Source organism: Podarcis liolepis (genome assembly GCF_965112155.1).
Source record: "Podarcis liolepis genome assembly, chromosome: 1".
NCBI lineage: Eukaryota > Metazoa > Chordata > Lepidosauria > Squamata > Lacertidae > Podarcis > Podarcis liolepis.
Genome location: NC_139554.1, coordinates 75,165,850 through 75,186,231, shown reverse-complemented (window position 1 = coordinate 75,186,231; position 20,382 = coordinate 75,165,850). Strand labels below are relative to the sequence as shown.

At 41.4% G+C, this 20,382-nt stretch overlaps 1 protein-coding gene across 3 annotated transcripts in view; it reads right to left on the bottom strand.

Moving 5' to 3' along the window:
- Positions 1 to 20,382, bottom strand: part of MOB2 (MOB kinase activator 2) — a 105,597-nt gene that overhangs the window by 41,669 nt on the left and 43,546 nt on the right. The window contains exons 1-2 of one of the 3 annotated variants that reach the window (XM_083493406.1): positions 12,766 to 12,896; positions 11,770 to 11,847 (exon numbers count right to left, since the gene is read on the bottom strand). The exons of 1 other annotated variant lie outside the window; for it this stretch is intronic. Coding sequence is in view for 1 of the 2 variants with exons in the window: in XM_083493404.1 (XP_083349530.1) it covers positions 12,766 to 12,803 (38 nt within the window). In the remaining variant the exon portion in view is untranslated. Of the gene's footprint in view, positions 1 to 11,769; positions 11,848 to 12,765; positions 13,382 to 20,382 lie in introns of those variants that run through there. One more of the 3 variants, XM_083493404.1, reaches the window with a different exon arrangement.

Genomic DNA, 20,382 nt, shown 5'->3' with positions numbered 1-20,382 from the left:
ACCATTTCAAATCTGTTGAACATTTACAGGTGGATTTACTTGCTCGGTTGCTAAAATAGCTTTGCACATGGATCTATAAACTCCTTCCACGTGTGCCTCTATGGCCCAGTTCAGGCAATTCATCATTTATTAGGTTAAGATCAAACTTGTGTCCTTACACGCCCTCCTCCTATCACACATATGCTATAGGTGAAAAATTTCAGGGTTTGTTAAATCAAGGTATCCCTTTATATCAAGAGGGACTGTAGTTTCATCTTGGTCTATCCTGGTTTCAGATCCTAGATTGTAGATCGAGATTAGACTATAGTTTCATAATTCAGATGTAATGGAAATCATGGTAAGGAGGGAAAGTAAGGAACCAGAGTTATGAGGGGGGAGCCTTAATCATAGTATACTTTTAATAAAAGTAATGTGCAAGATTATACAGTGGTACCTCGAGTTAAGAACTTAATTCGTTCTGGAGGTCCACTCTTAACCTGAAACTGTTCTTAACGTGAAGCACCACTTTAGCTAATGGGGCCTCCTGCTGCCGCCGCACCGCCAAAGCACGATTTCTGTTCTCATCCTGAAGCAAAGTTCTTAACCTGAAGCACTATTTCTGGGTTAGCGGAGTCTGTAACCTGAGGCGTATGTAACCTGAGGTACCACTGTAATATGAGTGAAAGTGTGGATGACAATTTCTCTTACAACCTTCTCAGACTGAGCATTTTTGTTTCCTAACACTGCTCCATTTCCTACCATCAATCTAAACTAAAAACTGAGCCTAGATTATAGTCTAAAACCCACAAATTGCATTTGGCCACATTTTCGTTCTTCCTCATTTTAGCCTCAGGATAATCATCTCAGAAGTGGGGGAAAAAAAGAAAATTGCTAAAAGGAGTTCTTAAAAGAAAAAGCTAAAGTATTTGAACACAATTATTTGAACCTAACAACGTAACAAAATTTTCCTAGTTCACTGCATTGCTCTGAGCTGGCTTCAATATGTTTCTAAGACAACCAAGTGGAATTTAGCAGTTCACAATAACAGTGATCTATTTCTCCGGAGCCTAACTGAACTAGCTGAAAACTGAAGCCAATCAACCAGATATTGCATTTACATTTATACCAGAAGAGGTTTATAGTTTCTGTGCTTTCTGGCTGAGCCAGAAGTTCTCAACAGAGATTCTTTGGATGAAATTGGGGGCATTTTTTTTGGGGGGGGGGATTACTTCATCACTTTTTAAAGTCACTGCTACTTGTTTTGAGGTAGCAGCAGGTACACTATCAGGTAAGTACAGTGGTACCTTGGGTTAAGAACTTAATTCGTTCTGGAGGTCCACTCTTAACCTGAAACTGTTCTTAACCTGAAGCACCACTTTAGCTAATGGGGCCTCCCACTGCCACCGCCGCGTGATTTCTGTTCTCATTCTGAAGCAAAGTTCTTAACTCGAGGTACTATTTCTGGGTTAGCGGGGTCTGTAACCTGAAGCATCTGTAACCCGAAGTACCACTGTATTGTTCAAAAGGGTTCTGGGAAAAGTGTGCCCATCTAGCAGAGACTATTTTGCAAACCAAATAACCTGAAATAATACTGTGACATGAAACACAGCAGAACCTGCAACAAAATGCTGCAGTGTGCATCACTTTTGTTCAGTGTTCCAATCAACTATGCCCTGTCACAAAACCCCATTCCATTCCTCACCCACTAAATTGTTTCTGCCCACCCCCAATCTACCAACAGGGCAGTATACAAATTTAATAAATGATAATTTATTAAGTAACAGTAATAATAAAACATTTGTGGCTATTGATGGTGTTCATTCCTCACTTTGGGGTCCCATTTTTGTACTAGATTTTTAAATTTATCTATTATATGTGGGGGGTGCTATTTTGGATACATAACTCTTAGAATGCACACCTGAAAACCAGAGAGAACAAGGGGTTGCTGCAATCAATCTATCTATCTATCTATCTATCTATCTATCTATCTATCTATCTATAGCATACTCCTCTCTCTTCATGAGCTATGGTTCCAATATTTCCCAGGGAAGATGACGGTTAAGCCAGTTTATATGAGTGGTGTAGATATATTTTCAGCGCTCCCCTCTCAATTCAACTACACATATTCAGTTTTCAAGAAGATTCAAGTGCTAATATACTTTGATATTACCAAGTACTTGCCTCTGTCCCCAAGATAGCTGGGGAGGGGGGCAGGGAGGAGAGAGAGAGAGAGAGAGAGAGAGAGAGAGAGAGAGAGAGAGAGAACAGCTGTGGACAACCCAAATCCAAATTTTGCATTTGATAAGCATTAAACTGCAGTCATACCTAAAACCAATCAAACCAGCTAATTATTAGCCTACCCCCAGCTAAATATTTGCAAAAATGGTTTCATCTTTCAGAAAAGAGGCCAAAGTGCTTGAGAATGTAGGAGAACAATTCCTTTATTACAATTGCCAGTGTGCACTATATCCCTAGACAGAGAAGTCCAGAATAATGGAAACTAATATATTTCTCAATATGATTTTTTTTCCTTCGCAAGAAAACACAATTGACACTCTTTTCAAATATGCCAGGGACACGAAAATTACCACACCAAATTAAGATTACAACACAGCTAATTTAAGCCAATATCATTTATAATGATTTGATTAAGTGTCTGTTGGGAGTAGTGGCTACATTTGTTAAAGCACAGCAGTATCACAAACTGATCATTGCCCAAGTCAGAGAAGTGGCAGAATAGAATTGTCTATGCACAGATGCCAACTCCAGATGCTTGCAAAGTATAGAAAGACAATGCATTGCATGTTTCTTTCTGCTTTTGGCATGTGCTAACCAACACTTCATGGGAATCTGCTTTCCTACTTGTGCACAATTCTAATAACCAACAACCACTTTTAAATTTGTATTAACTAAACATGCACATAAATCACAGAAAACTGTGTGTTAGAGTTCCACTTCAGCAGATGGTTCAGACAATAGTTTAGCGTTACAAGAATGAACCACAGTTTGGACTCACATGCGTCTCCCTCCATTCTCAAGTGTTCACAATTCAGATGTTTTCACTTCCATTTAAACCCTCAAAATAAATAAATAATAAATGTTAGCTTACCAGATCAAAATGATCCTACATACTCATGGACACAGTGCTATTCTACACTCAGCACTTCTGCATATATGTTGAAACCACAATACACTGCAGCAGTTATTTGTAATGGAAATTGTTACATCAGCTGCAATGACCGGTAAGTAGTCTTGACATCCAGTATGTGTAGTAGGAAGGTGGATTTCCATAATAAAGAAATAAAATTGGCTTCCTCCATAGTACTATTTCCATCTGAAAAAAGTGAAAGCCCAAGAACAAAAGGCTACTCATTATTTGTGGGCGGCTGGTCATCAGCAAGTGCCCTCAGACATAACAGAGGTGACAACAACAGCATTGTTTGGAGCACATTGCTATTATAAATAGCCAGCACATGATGTAATGTTAAAGAGGTTTACTGCTATGGATTTCAGATTTGGTGTATTTGCTTTCACTAGTAAGTTCAAAATTTGCATTAAAAGAGCTAGTCTGACTAGTTTTATATCAGGAGCACAATAAATGGGATTGCCTTTTAACTTGGCAGTTATTGGAGTCATGCTGAAACAATATGAAAGAGCACCATTCACTTTCTTAACCCTTTCCCACATTTTAAAGAAGCCAATAAAAGCTTTCAAATGCAGATACCTTATAAACAGAATGCTATAGTTTGAGGAGAGTGAATTGAGAATATAAATGTTTCCTGGTAATATGGATTATTTTGCAGTTTGCACACCAATAGCTAAGAGTACAGTGGATCTTTAATCTTTAACCCTTTTGCCTAGAGGTTAAGGTTCATTAACTCAATGGGACTTAGTTCTGAGTAGACATGCATAGGATTGTCTAGTTAGCAGAACAGGATCAGTTCTATCTGAAAGGGTTGGGAGCATTTTACTCAATAGTCTATTCTATTCTATTGAATAGAACGTAAGGAATCAAAAAATGCATTCGTTGCAATTTCAGCTGCATGTCCCACCACAAAAGCACCCATACTTCATGATTTAGGGGTGTTAATAATAGAGATCTCCTTAATTCAAAGGAAAAGGTATTGGTTTATAACTGAACTCCACATAGCTGGAGGTAGAAATGGTTCATATGTTGAAAATCCAGGGAAGCTGACACAGAATGTTCAGAACCCACAAGACAAACAAACATCACAAGACAAATGAATTCTGAATTGCTATGCATCACAGTCTCTGAGGTTTACAGTAAGTACACAGACCTTCCCTCTCTCTCTCTCTCTCTCTCTCTCTCTCTCACACACACACACACACACACGGAACTTGTTTGTGAGAGTGTGAAAATAATTCACTAAAATCTTAACACTTATCAGACTTAAGGAAAAGGTAAAAAAATAAAAACTTAATTAACCCCTCTTGAAGACCATAAATACAATGAAGTGAGCTACCACCACAAAACATTCCTTGCTGTTAGATCAGTGATGATGTATTGTTATTGACTGTACAGCATGCTTTTCCAGGAGGCGATAAGAAACTTGGTAAGAAAACGTGAATGAAATGAATGAGCCATGAGGGAAAGTCTTGAGGTGCTTATGTATCACAAACAGGCGTATACACATTTACTTCAAGGACAGTACCCAATGACTAGAAGCCTTCTGAACAAAAAATCTAAAGGATGTTAATAAAGATAGGCAAAATTAAAAGGACCATGGTTCATTCATCTCTTTAAGTTTGGATTCTACTTTTCAAATATTGGCATGTTTAGAAAACTGTCCATAAAATGTAGCTCTCTCTCCTATCAAATGACTGGTAGGCTACACACCACGCACACACTGCTACCACCAACCCCTGGCAGCACTAAGGAGGCATCACCGGCTTCTTTGCTAGAACTGGAATTGACAGATCTTCCCACCTCAAACCTTCCTTGGCCTTATCTCTGTTCGCTTCCATCTATTTTTTCCTACTGCTGACAATGCAGCGGTACTGGTGTATCAATTAAATATGGACCTACTATGGCTCTAAGGGATGCAAGGTGGCGCTGTGGTCTAAACCACAGAGCCTAGGGCTTGCTGATCAGAAGGTTGGCAGTTCGAATCCCCGCAACGGGGTGAGCTCCCGTTGCTCGGTCCCAGCTCCTGCCAACCTAGCAGTTCGAAATCACATCAAAGTGCAAGTAGATAAATAGGTACTGCTCTGGCGGGGAGGTAAACAGCGTTTCCATGCGCTGCTCTGGATCGCCAGGAGTGGCTTAGTCATGCTGGCCACATGACTCGGAAGCTGTCTGTGGACAAACGCCAGCTCCCTCACCCTACAGAGCGAGATAAGTGCGCAACCCCAGAGTCGTCCGCGACTGGACCTAACGGTCAGGGGTACCTTTACCTTTACCTTACTAGGGCTCTGGTCACTCTGGCAGATGATATCTATCAGGAGAGAGATAGGAGATGGTGACCCTGTTGGTTCTCCTTGATCTCTTGGTAACCTTTGGTACCATTGGCCATGGCTTCCTGCTGGATGGATTCTTTTGGCTGGGAATAGGGGGACCTGTCTCCCCAATTTCTTGCAGGTCCCCATTTGTTCACAGCAAAGTTCAGCATGTATTGCTAGTTTTGAAAAATGTGCATTATGTGGCACAATAATAATATGGTGTACGCAGAATGATGCTAATCAACAACTCATGATGGAGAAGCTAAAAGCTCACTATAAATAAGTTTACATAATCTATTAGCCTATCTATGTTTTTATATGTCTGCCTGTCAGCATTTACATGTACTTAATCACTTGTGGCATACCAGCTACCTCGAAGTGAATGACCAAGAACTATCTCCTGGTGTACCAAGAATTCACTGCCCAACACTGGACTCCATAACTACTTGGTATGATGTTCCAGCGAAATTTTTTGCCATGAGTATTGAACCGAGCATGCAAACAACTGCTGTCATGATCAGAATACATAGTAGACAGGCTCTAAAGTAGAGCCTGCTTGGTGTAGTGGTTAAGAGCGATAGACTCGTAATCTGGTGAACCGGGTTCGATTCCCCGCTCCTCCACATGCAGCTGCTGGGTGACCTTGGGCCAGTCACACTTCTCTGAAGTCTCTCAGCTCCACTCACCTCACAGAGTGTTTGTTGTGGGGGAGGAAGGGAAAGGAGAATGTTAGCCGCTTTGAGACTCCTTTGGGTAGTGATAAAGCGGGATATCAAATCCAAACTCTTCTCTAAAGTAGTATGTATGTATGTATGTATGTATGTATGTATGTATTTTCTATGCCGCCCTTCATCCAAGGATCAGAGGGTGGCTTACAATATAAAGTAGGTAGTTATTCCTTTTAATATGCATCCTCATAATTTAATATGCCTTAGTAAATAGGCTTAATACAAACACATACAAAACAGGTACATGAGCAAACGCTGCAAAGCTATATGCCAGACACACAGTGTACAGCAGCAAGAACTCAGAATGGAGAAATGTTTTTAAAAACTTACCAAGAAAAGTGCCTAAGTATAACAGTAAGCAAATTACTGTGATAATGACCTTCATGGTATAGAAAAATCTGCAGTGTAAATAAACACTTAAGAACAGTTGCAAATGAGAAGCCAAGCTGGAGAGCACAATGATACCAAGGACAAGGAGAACAGGGAGTACAGCAATTCATGCTTCAACCTTGAAGATGTAAAAGCATGAGAAGAAAGCCTGTGAACAGATACTTATGTGCTAATGTATGACTAGTAAATCTCCTCTAGGCAAATAGCAAGGAAAGCATTTCAAACTTTTTTTTCCTTTTAGACAGCTAACAGCCTAGGGTCTGAGTGAGCAGGCAAGCTAGTAACATTTGTGGGTTACTTGCAGTGCCTGAAGGCTTCTTTCCTCAAGCCCTAAACTCCCATTTCCTCTAAGAATCTATTCTCATGGAACCCAATTATTGTGAAAGTCTTTCCTCTCTCCCCCCCCCCCACCTGTCTGAAATGAAAACCTGAGAACCTTCTAATTCCAAGAAATGCCTATGACTTCTCACCTGGGAGTTTCTAGATCTGGATCAAGTCGTTCTCTAGGTGCAATGGGATGCAAGTGGAGCCTGATACCACTCTGAGAAAAACAATTTTTTTAAAAAAAAAACTGTCTTACGCAACGATTTGTGACATCTGCACTAAAACTATTTGCAAGTGTCTGGTTTGCATGGTGTTAAATAAGGGCAAGTAGAATGAGATAAAATGAACAATTTTTTAAATTTCATTCTTGAAGTGTTTCCTGAAGGAAACTGTCTTAGTTGTTGCAGCTTTAAAGAGTAGTTATGTTACGCAGGCATTACTGAGATTCTGTGTAACACATCTGAATTCTTAATTGAATACACAGTGGTTTGGGAAGGAACTGCAAAAATGTTTGATATCCCAGTTAAAGAAGTGAAATGATGGACCTATCCCACCCAGAAACCGTAAGCGCCAAGGCAACTAAAGGCTACTCAGTCACCAGCAACTCCACTGGATGTTACCTCTTCTCCAACCATGGGAGAAGAAAGCGCGAAAAATTCTTATGTTTTGAAATAACCCTAAATAAGATGAATAAAACCTATTTTTGGGGTATGTGTATATGCATTCTACTACAACCTCATATCTTGAAATCTTCTCAACTCAAAGCAAAGCTCTGTAGTTGTTATCCTACCAGATCAACTTTGAAGTTCCTTATCAGAAAGGTCCTAAGCTGCTGCCTAAATATACTCTATTTAACTGCTGTTGGATTTGATGCTGTTTCAATTCACTTTTACTGCAGTTGCATGTTTTTATTGAAGGTTTATTGCTATTTTATTGTCAACTTGTGAGTAGCACTTGCATTGGAAACTGGTTACAAATTCTCAATACAAACAGCTGAAGGTAAAGATGTCACAAGTTAAAACATGAAGAACATGCATGGTGCAAATAGCCCAAGGTTTCTGACACTCACAGTAGGAATCAACAACTGATTTAACATCAACAACTGCTACTTCGTTTACTGTCTTCACCAACCTGATGGACTGGTCATTACAGTGATTTAAAGGTTAGCTTCTTATCACATGTGGCCGATGACTACAAACAAGGAAATACCACATACCCTAAAGTGTTGCAGGTGATCGTTCATATTTCCGCACTATAAGGGAAGTTGCACAAAACAGATAATGTACTGAACACATCACCTTTATCTTGTGTTGAGGATCCAGATCAAAGAACTAAAAGAACAACTGTGAACTTTCCCCAAGACAGAGTGGAGGGGAGATGCTCAAATCTCTTTGGCAAGCAAGCAACCTGTCAGGACTCAATCATTCTAGTAGGATGAAGTCACATGCAACATATGCTGAAACAGATGTCACAAAAACACAGAACTGCAAACAAGAGTAAATGAGGAAAGGGAATGGATTCTGGCATTGCAAAGGCAGCCCACACAATCTTGCCATAATGCTCCCATGCTGCTTCTCTCATATTGCTTCCTAAAAGAGAAGACGCATTTGGCAGGTACTCTCCCAGGTGGTTCACCTGGAACAATGTTCAGTGTTTCAGATAGGCTCTGTATCTGCCCTATCCTCTTGGCTTTTAATTTCTTCCCTACATCTATGAAGCTGTTCGGGAGGAGAAGACAAATACAAAAGCAATTACAAACCTGTGATATTAAAGGGCAAGTTTTGCAAGGGCAAACTACTTTTCTGCTGACAAGTTAAAGGTTTGGCTGAACAAGAAAAGCTTTTTTCTTTGGCATTGTTTCCATTACATAATGTTATGAGGCCACCTGTGATGAGACAAACAAATTATGAATGGATTTAATTAGATAGATTCTCTCCCCTACATGCACTGCTTAATTTAGAAACCAAGCATTTTTGTTAGAACTAATAGTGCTCAGGCACTGGAAAAACCAGCAATGCTGAACAAGCAAAATAGCACCTGAGCACTGAGATATCAAAAAAGTCACTCCCAGCATGAAAATTGCTCTGCTGTCACAGAAAAGGAGGGTCTCAGGAAAAGGAGACCATCACCCCAGGAGGAAAATGATCCAGGGGAGCAACCAGCTATCTATTCAAAGAAAGGATGCAATTTAGGGAGGCAAAATACACACCAATCACAAAATAGGTGATGTTTCTAGCTCCATTTAAGGTGCTCATACTAGTATATAAAGCCCTAAACAACTTAGGCCCCAAATAGCTGGAAGACTGGCTACTTTCCTGCAGACCCAATTGGGTCTTAAGATCAGCAGACGGGGACCTCCTGGTAGTTCTGCCAGCCTCAGAAGTTCAAAAGATGGCCCTGGAAAGGGGAGGTGCTATACAGTTTTTGTTGAATGCTGAAAATGTACCTCTCTACTCTGGTCTTTGACAACTGAGATGTGTGTTTTCACACCCACCCTATTCTTGTGACTTTAATTTGTTCATTTTTTTTTTATTGCTGAATTTTAAATTGTTGCAACCCACCCCAGGACATGCTAGTAAAAAGCAGGTAATAAATGTATTATTAGTGGTGATGATGATTATGTCAGTTGCCTGGCGTGAAGCTTGCACATATCCTCACTTGCTACTTGGCCGTAGTGAGTGGGCTTGCACGTTCCTATGATCCTTGTGAGCAAAGCCATCAGGAATCTCATGCTCCCAAGGCCAGGCTTCCTCAACCTCGGCCCTCCAGATGTTTTGAGACTACAATTCCCATCATCCCTGACCACTAGTCCTGGTAGCTAGGGATCATAGGAGTTGTAGGCCAAAAACATCTGGAGGGCCGAGGTTGAGGAAGCCTGCCCAAGGTGGTAAGGCCAAGGGGGAGGAGCTAGATAAAGAATGACTCAAGAAGTCCTCAACAGCAGATCAGGTGGAAGATGCTGGCATGTTACAACAGCTGTGAAAGTGGATGAAGGTTGCAGCAGATAAGAATTTACTGGTTGTGTGACACTCATGCCATCGGAATAGAGACTTACTGTGTGTTGGTCAGCATGCACTGATCTACACACATAAAACAAACATAAAACACACAGGCATCTTCCAAAAACCCATCCAAAACCCAACCCCCCAAAAGTCCCATGGCGATTGGCAAATGGTAACGGTGGCAGGATCGTGAAATCTGGAAGCCCCTAGTCATGAACCGGCACAGAGGTGGTGGTTACAGATTCAGTCGTCCTGACTCAAGGAATGAGGCAATTTAGTATCTTGGCAGCTGTATCCACAACTGCCAGTCCTATTTAGGATGCACTCTGCTCACCCCGAAAAGGGGGAAGGGCTAGAAAAGGTGCCCTAAACCAGTGTTTCCCAACCTTTTTTGGGCAAAGGCACACTTGATTCATGAAAAAAATCTCGAGGCACACCACCATTGCAGCCCCGTGATGTCAGCGCGCAGCGTCACGCCGGGAGGGACGCACGAAAGTCTAAGTTTCAATTTTTTCCCCTCCCCCTTGCCTTCCTTCTGTGCCAACCGCCAAAAAGCCAAGAATCGCGGGACCGCCGGCGGAGGGGGGAAGGGCGAGCGGAGGCAGCGGCGAGCCCCGTTCCTCCCCATCCGCCCCATTCCGTGCAAGGAGCGCAAACAGGTGTGAGAAGGGGGTCAAACCTGCGGGTCGGTGCCGGGGAACCTCCAAGCTTTGGGGGTGGGGGGGGAGGAGGCAGCAAAGCGAGGCAGGAAGGAGAGCGCGGCTTGGCTGGGTGAGCTTTGGCAGGGGCAGGGAATGAGAGCCGCGAGGCGGGCGCTGCGGACGGAGGCGCTGCCCGCCGAGCTCGCAGGCAGCCAGGCAGGCAGACGGCGAGAGCCCCGCGCTGGGCGGCCTCTCCTCGCCGTCGCCGCCCCGCCTCTCGCCGCCCGACTCGCCCGCCTCCCTCCAGGCAACATCTCGCGGCACACCAGGCAACATCTCGCGGCACACTAGTGTGCCGCGGAACACCGGTTGGGAAACACTGCCCTAAACACAGTCTGCCTCCCTTTTTCCCTGACTGGATTACCGCGCCCAGTCAGGTCACCACCCAGCAGTCGGAAAGTTAAGATCGTGTTCATGGAAGACACTCTTACTTGGCTATGAGTGATCGGTCCAGCAGCAGCAGCAGCAGCAGCAGCAGCAGCACATGTCACTCTTTGTGGCCTCAAAGTTCAACTTAAGAAACTCTCTTGTGCATTTCACTGCCTTCTAAGGTCTGGCCATTAGAGAAGCCCCCACTGTGCATTACTATGGTAGCAGCCTATATGTGGACCTCCTGCATCAAGTACTGAATCTTATCTTTACTTTGTTTCACCAGCAGTTGAATACTTTTCTTTCTCAGTGAGCTTTTAAAGCTGCTATTGTTCAAGTGAATGTCTGTGAGTTTCCCTCCATAATACTGCTACCTGAGTGCTAGAGGGTAGGCTGGGGTGCCTAGAATCCAGCTCACAGGTCACACTTGTCTGCTAGGCTTCCTCATTTGGCCCACAAGCACATTTTGGAATAGCCACACTTTCTGCCCTTCACCTGATGCCTCATAAAACTTCGAATGTGGGGCACATAGGGGCAGGGCCTGACAGGTGCTGCCAATTTACAGCATCTGCCAAGCCCCCTTGTGCAGCTTCTGTAGTGTCTGAAAACCACCTGGTTGTCAAGAGCTTCTGAAGCATTATGAACACTGGTTCAAAAAATTCCTATCTAGTTATTTCACCACAGGATGAATTAGGAAGAACACTAACTGAAGAAAAGATTTAGCAGAAAATCCAAAGACATACTAAAAAGTTAGATTAATTGTAGTCAATAGATCTTACAGCAAAAGTGTATTTAGGATTCAAGAGACTAACAAACCTTGGAAGCTGTTTCTGCACTTTGCCTCACTTTAAGAGTCTTCTCTTTAAAAAGGAATTACTACAATGTTTCCGATATCTACAAAACAATAGCAATGTTCACAATTTATGGCATTAAACAAGCTGTCAAATCTATGTATAAAGTTATCATAGCAAGCTGCTACAAAACACAGGATTTCGCAACATATGGTAATCTTATTCAAAATATTTAAAAGCAAGCTGTTATCTAACATGTTCATATCTTCCAGACCTAAGCATTATTAAATATAGCTGTAACTAATTGATATATTCAAGGTAAAACTGAGCTACAAAACTAAGTGTAAAGTGGGATGGTTTTTCCATGAGCTTTATGTTGTATTTAAAACTCCAAAATGAAATCCAAGATTTCAGGTTAAACTCTAGCATCTTCTTGCACCAGAAAGCACTTTCCACTGCATCAATTTTCTAGGAGTTAAGGAAAAAGCAAACATGGTTTTTTTAAAGAAAAAGATCATGTGCAGAAACTTTAAGAATTGTATTAAGAGTTGGGCTCCTTTCAACTACCAAGGCACCTTTCCATTCCTTCACATTTAGGAATCCATGTGGCCCAGCTGGAAAGCTGGCACTTACTCCTGAAAGACCTAGCTCATCCTGCATAAGTCATGAACTCACAGTTTGACCTTGGGCAAATCACTTTCTCCTTGTCTAAGTTTCCTTCTGTAAATCAGGAACAAGAGTGATCTACCAAATGAGGTATTGTGAGGACATGGAAAAATGGGAAATAGGTTTGCCAAAAAACAAACAAACAAGAATACTCATGCTTTGGTCTTGCTACAGTTCCCACTAAAAGTCAGTAAATAAATACAGTAAGCAAATATGTGATCATACCAGCAATAGAAATAGAGAAACTTTGGAAAACAACTGTCTTAACTTCACAAACAAATTATACCTTTCCATACCATTTGAGGGGTGGGGGGTGGAAAGTATGAAACAAATGAAAGTGGGTATCATTCCTTACCTATTCAATGTATAGGACCCATTCCTCTTGAGTCTCATGCTTGCAGACAAAAATTTGAGGAAAAAATCCAGAATGGAATCTGCTTGCCCTAGTTTAATGAGAACTGAAGCACCTGTTTGTCAGAAAGTCTTTTGCTGGTCAGGGAACGTCTTTCCTGTTTCACACAGTCATCAGTTGGGAACAATCAGAAACCGCCAATTAGCAGGAAATATAAAGGAAATCAGTTCAGGCAAAACAAGAGCCTGAGGATGTAAAATACTCCACCTCTTTACAAGCAAAACCCTCAAAACCTTTTCCAAAAAGGAGAAGAATTTGGCAGCTGAAGCAAAGCAAAAGGAAGAGATAAAAAAATGTTACGTCCTCTCTAAGTTTCAAAGGATAATGATAAAGATGAATCAAGTTTGCTATGTTTTGCCCTCTTCTAATTAGTCTGAAAGCAGTTTCAGATATTCCCTCTTCCTTTCAAGCCTGCTTGACTTATTGCTCAAGTATTTATGACTGCCTCAGCAGAACAAGGCAAATGAAAAACAAATCAAAGTAGCTGGTGTCCAGATTATTTAATATCACAAAAAAGAGATCAAGCCGCAGACAACCAAGCAGGAGAGTAGGTGGGACAGCTACATTTAACACAAAAAGCAGGCTGCTCTCGAGTCTTGCACATGGAAGGGTGGGGTGGGGGCAGAGAGGAAGAAATGCTTCCAATAGTCCAGTCCCGGGCAGGCTGCCCTGCATAAATCACTAGATCACACTGTCTCTGATTAGGCTGCTTAGCCTCTCTTCCTGTACAGCCTGCCGCTCCCTGACTGTTTAGCAATATGCTGTGGACCCACACAATTTCTATAGCACAGAACTATAACTGTTATGTAATGTTCTAAGCATTTCTAAAATGAGACTCGAACTGCAGCACCTGCAGTGGTTCCATAGAACAAGGACTGCTTCACACTACATGGAGAGCACTTCCAAGGAGGAATATAATGTGAACATGTACACAAATGGTAAATTGTGGTTCTGAGTTTGTATATGCACATTAGGAAGCTGCAGTTGGTTCCCTAGCACATGGACAAAATATGCAAGTGACAGGGAAAGATGCAAGATCTTCACACAATCGATATGTAGATTTCATCACAATCACAACATGAATCCCATTCTGCATGGAAATTCCAAATCATATACTATGGACCTCTAAGAGTACAAGAGGAAATTAATTGGACTAGCTTGCTTTTGAAGTAAGAAAAACAAGCTTTCAAGCTATTCAAGATTTAGGAGAATCAAAACAAAGATTAAAGGAAAGGCATCTTATGTGCCCAGACTGTTAAGCAACTCAGATGAGTCAGATGTAAGGTTATCAACAGCCTGTGTGAACATCCTATCAGTTCATTATTATCTGCTCTGAATACCTGAGGGATTTGTATCTTCACAGGTTTAAACCTAGAATTTTATGTATATACATCAATAACATAGGGTAGCATTTCAGGCATGTAATGAAATTGACTCTAAATAGCATTAATGCGGGATTTTAGCATTATGGTCAAATTAATGTATTACATAAGAACCAGAGAGAAGAAAAATTAACTGGAATCAGCAGGCAAGTATGAGCCATTTAAGGAAAGTACTGTACTTTTTCGTGTATCAGACAAGGATTTTATATTTTTAAAACCATGTTAAAAATTGTTGGGTGTCTGATACACGGATAGTGCGTAGAGGGGACGTGGGATTGGTTGCTGCTGTGAGGCGGAGATTATCAGCGGCTATTGGGTGTGTTACTGGTGACTGCGGCAAAGGCTGGTGTTGATTGGCTGTTGCTGCGGCAATTTGGTTGGTGATTGGTGGCTTCTGCTGGTGAGGGGACAGACGATAGGTGGCTTTTGCGGCACGCGCAAGTGTCAGCGCAGATCCTACTGGCGATCCCGCCTTATAAAAGCTCAACAACTCTGAGCAATCTCCCTTCATTTTCTTAATTTGGAGACCCAAAAAATAGGGGCCTTCTTATACATGGAGGCCTGTTATACATGGAAAAATACGGTATATAGTACAAAATTAGATGCACCACTGGATAGCAGAATAGGAAACAAGAGGTTGGTGGCATTTCTTTTCACATGTGAACCAAGCCAGTTATCAGCCCTAAATCAGGCAGCTAAAACATAAGCAGACATCTGTTTCTTTGCAGCTTTTACCATATGCAAACACAAAAACAACAAATCTTAGGTAGGAAGTTTCATGATGGAGTAGGTAGGAAATATCTGGCCAAACAAAACTGCATATTTGGACAAAATGTCAGCACCACTGCAACTGATTATTTAAAAGAACTCATGGATATGGTAGTGCTCCAAGACAAGGCTGAACTCAGAGTTCCCAAAGTGTGCTAGGACAAGATTCTCACACCTGATAAACCATGTGTTAGAGCCACTAGAAGCGTAACCGAATTAAAACAAAGATCAAAATGAGCCTTGGGAGCCATACTTGAAGGACCCTGGAGACAAAGGTCTTAGAAGAAAGTAAAGCTTATAATTGAAAAACTGTTACCCATGAAATCTACCAACAAAATGCCCATGAAAGCCAACAGAAGCCTTGGGGGCACACAATGCACAGAATGCAATTGATAAAGCTTTCGGAGTGCAAAGAGAATGCGATCCAAAGACACGTAGCTATCCAAACCAGACCAAACCTTATAACTGAATTATAAACCAAATTAGATTATATTATAATGGTATTAAACCATAAAAAATAAGGGCTGTTCAGATGCTGCTTCACGCCAGAATGAGGCTGGGGAAAAGCTCTGGGCTCCTGCACTGCTTTCCCTGTCCATTTGTGTGCAGGCAGGAGGAGAATAATGAGTGGACCAGGAGATCAAGTCTTGCATGACGCAATCCCAGAGGTCAAAGTAGCATCTGGTCACGACTCTGGGATTTCTGCACTAGCAGGAGCTTTATGCTCCTGATACAACTCCAATGGTGGGATTTACATGAAGGAAATTATACTAAGTCACTTCTGTTTTCAGGCATTAAGAACCATTAGCTTGGGGGGAGGGGGCACACATACATGGGTGGTACAGCTTGTACATGTTAAAACTTACTTCTCGCCCGCCCGCCCCCCCCCCCGCCCAAGCTAAATGTCTCACTTCCCCCTTGAGGTTCAATTACTCAGTACACTATTTTAAGTAAGTAATGTCTAAAATTGTCTTAAAATACATTTAAAATGTTTGATACAACACAGTCTTGGTTCTGTCTGCAAACTTACTTCTCAAACATAGAACAAAACTACCTACAAGTGTGAAACTACTTTAATAAAAACATAAATATATAAACTGAGATACACAAAATGTCCTTCTTTACCACAACACACAGAGTAAAAAAATCCTCCCCCCCCCCACACTTTTCCATTTTAGAGATTTGTTAGATGCAGCCGTCAACAAAAGCCACAATTAAGAGTCAAGATAAGCATGCTTAACTGCATGCTGGACAGTGGCCAAGTTCTTAAATATCCAAATACATGAAGCCACTATTCCTAAGAGATCCAAATTCATAAAGTTACATAAATTGCACATAAAGGGGGAGGAGGAGGAAAGCTTGCAGTTTACTGGAGTATTCCCCCCCCCTCCTGCCGCAGAGAAGGAACAATCAGGTAATTGAGGCACAACATTTGCCCAGATACAGGAAGCGACTGTTCAGCTTGCCAATTTGCTCCACCCAAGTCCTCCCAAGCTGGTATAAAAGGCTTTGCTGCAAAATATAGCCAGTGACACAATCTAGGAGGAGGAAAGCTGTGGAGGGAGAGCAAGAGACGTGAGTTCAGGAAGAAAAAGCAATGAGATTTGCTTTAGCTGATATTTGCAGTGACCAAAAAGAGTAGCGAACCCTCCAGAAAAATACTTGGATGGACACTTACACCACACCTAATCTGAATAGCCCTCTGGGACAGGCGCAAACACACACACACGATAACCAAAACTGCTTTGCTATTCTAGCTCAATCGCCTGAAGCAGGAGAAGTAGAACAGTTCAGTCCTCCACACTGCACGGAGGGCTTGTACCCTACGTGCAGACCAAAGAGTGAGCAGAAAAGAGCGCCAAGAATGGGCAGAAAGTTTATTAGTATTTACTGGAAGTTCCAAATGATTTGAAGTAGATCAAAAAAGGTTTTCTGTCTCCAAATTGTCTAATAATAGCAACTAAAAATTGTTTGGGCAAATCAGGGGTGGATTTTTATGTGAGAGACCGTTTTTCCCTTATATGAACCTGCTGCCTGGGCTCTGAGATCTTCAGCGAGGCCCTTCTCTCAGTCCCACCACCATCACAGGCAGCCTTGGTGGAGAGGGCCTTCTCGGTGGGTAATCCCAGAGTTAGGACATTAGACTAGCTCCAGCCCTGCTGTCCTTCTGCCAGCAGCTGAAGACCGTTCTATTCCAAGAGGAATTTTGGAACTGAGGAAAATGTGATGTGTCTATTGTTATTGTCTGTGTTTTTAATGGATCTTTTTATAGTCTTTTAATTCTGTTAGTGTTTAATTACATTAATGACATACTTTTCCATGTTTTTAGCTTGTTCTAGTAAGTCTCCTTGAGTCCCATACTGGGAAAAAGATGGGATATAAATAAATACTACTACCACTACTATTACTACACTACTAATAATAATAATTTCAACACCAAAACCATATAGAAATTGCCCTGGTTGATTCAGGGCAGAGCAGCTGTGCATAATTTTCCCATGAAAAGACATACCACAAAGGGTTATCTTACGTATTTTTACTCTCATGGGGACAATGCCAAATAGGAAAATGACCCATGGTGGGGCGACCTCCCCAATTAATGCTCTGTTTAGCTCTGCAGCTGGCTTTTACTGCATGCACAGAAGTTACATACAATAAGACGTAGTTTGGCCAGGAGTGCGTTTAGCCAACTGATTGTTAATGCCTGCAAACACTATTTCAGGCCAATCACATCTTTCCCCCCGTCCCACACCTGACATCATTCATAACGTAAGTTTAGGTCATGTAGGTATAACTTGGTCAAAATGGTCTCATCAGTCAAATGGTGAGGCCTGGTGAGACTAATTGGGCCCACAGGTGAGACGTTTCACACTGCTGCATTATGTCTAGGTGGGAAGAGGTTTGAAAGCAAAATGCCAGAAGGTAGAGAGGAACGCTAGCATTCAATACACACCTTCTAGGCAGGTACATAATGAAGGTAGTCCCACATTTTTAAATGTATTGACTTGTCAATTTTTTAATACATGGAAATGCTATTTCCCTTTTTTACAGTTGTTCCAAAAGGTGGTATTCAGCTAAGTTTTACTCTGAGTAAGCCCACTGAAATGAATGCATCTGATGGACCAAAGGGTTTGTGGGTTTTTTGCTACTCTAGTTACATCTCGCCCAGTATATTTTAGAAGTACTGTCATTTTAATGCTGGAATTTTTCCATTATATCTAGTCTTCCTTTACACCCCATGAATCTATTTTTCATAGATGTTACATTTTCTGAATTACATGTGATCCAAATCCCTAGTCTCGCCACAAAATCAAGCAGCAGCCTATTTTCTTCTGTTGCAGTCTTCTCAAGATTAAAGCCCATCTGTCTTAATATCAGAAAATTACACTGAAAACTCTTAACACATTTAAAAGTTTCTGAAAATAATTTACATACACATGAAAATTAAATGAGTTCTCCTTTCATCCCATCTTAAGGCTTCTTATTTCCCTATACTTACTGTTTCTGCTAGGAATTCTCTGGGTTCCTACCTGCTTGCAGTCCTCAGACAGACCCACAGAAAGATAATTTACACTTTGAACAAGTATCCCTTCACATATATCTTGATAATGAGCTTGTAAAGCCATGCCCCTGTTTACCAACAGGAAGGCAGCCCCAGCTGAAAAGCCTTACAAAGTCGTCTTCCCCAATCATCCATTTTAGACCTAATTAAAATAAAATAGGGCATTATATATCATTGGTGTCCAGAGAAGCCCAAAGGGATCCACAAATATACACAGCTATGGAACCTAAAAGGTGATTGCTCTTTGGCAGGGGGCTGCCAAAGGGGAAACAACTTTTTGCGGTGATAACAACCAGAGCTCCAGAACAGCAAGAGAAGCAGCTAGAATATATTAGTGTTCTTCTTGATATCATTAAATTGAATATGTAATTGTAGTGCTTCATGCTGCGCTTTTGTTGTTTATCACTGTAAGCCACTTTGAGTATTTTAATAAAAAGCAAAGTATAAATACTGCATCTAAAATCTAGAGATTGCAAGTGATTCACAAAATTCCAGTATTCTTCATACTCAGAAGCAAATCCCACTGAATTCAATGGACCTTATTCCCAGGCTAAATGTACATAGGATTGCAGTCCCTTTGTACAGTTTCATCCTCTTTCTGAGCACTGAATAACATTTCCAATCCTATACCATGGGGGGAGGGGATATGTTTGGTGGGACCAAACATCTGAAAACAGTTGGCCATGTGGATGTTATCAGGATGATAGTGTTAATCCATTTTGTAAACTTATTACATTCACTATAGACCCTATTTGGAGCGGCTACAATATGAGAGTTTTCCATGTGGACTCAGTTTTAGTCTCTAAGGCATCCTATAGCAAGAATGCATTGAGATACTGGGAGATTAGAAAATATTTATTCTCATTCTTGCTGCAACAAGAACAAGGCTATGCAGCTCTCATCATCCCTTCCATGCCTCAAATGCTTCCTGTCTCCAGTGCAGTTTATTTTTAGCCCTTGGAATTTCTTTCTATATGTTCCAGGAACAAACCATCCATCCTCCATCCAGATGGCAGACTTCAGTTAAGGGATCCAAGGCCTTAAATAGAGTGTTTCCCTGTATTTACTTTTTCCTACACTGCTGCTCACAATGTGACTGGGAAAGTGTCATACAGAAAACGCTTCAATGCACTGTAGATATGTTTAACATTTATTTCAATTTCCTTTATTAAGAGACATTCTTCACTTGCTTATGCTGTTAACAGCTTTGGGTCTTCTTTTGGGGTGGGGGTGGGGAAACAGAGTGTACATATTAACAACGACTAATATTTATAGGGAGTATTCTAGCCAATACTGGATGACAATCAACATTCTGTGAATAGAAGTAGCAGTCTGCCCATTTTTACCCTACAGTTCCCACACATACAAATCTATTCCATTCTTACCCTACAGTTCCCCCACATACAAATCTATTCCAAATAATTTATCTCCACCCCCACCCCCCAAAATTCTCTGGATCAGAAATTGGAGGTACATGGGGCAATGAGGGGAAGGAGAAGAAGAGCATACCCCACTGCACAAGTAGAAATTTGGTCCACTCAAGGACGGACAATAGAATATCACCATCTGATAACACAAAAAATGTGAATATTCCACTGTGATAGGCACCAAGAATCCATGATGCTTTAATATGAACACTTTCCCAAAACTTAAGGACAAAAGTCAGTTCTTTAGTCAAAAGCATCTTGTGCCCTCATCATTATCAATCAGAAAGCAATTTTATACATTTTATTCAGCCATTTCAGAGAAGTTTAAAGGTTGGATTGAGAAGTAAAGTCTGCATATTAGTATTCCATGCACATGACAGAAGATATTATGCTTTATGCCAATACAGTCCCTCTCTCTTCA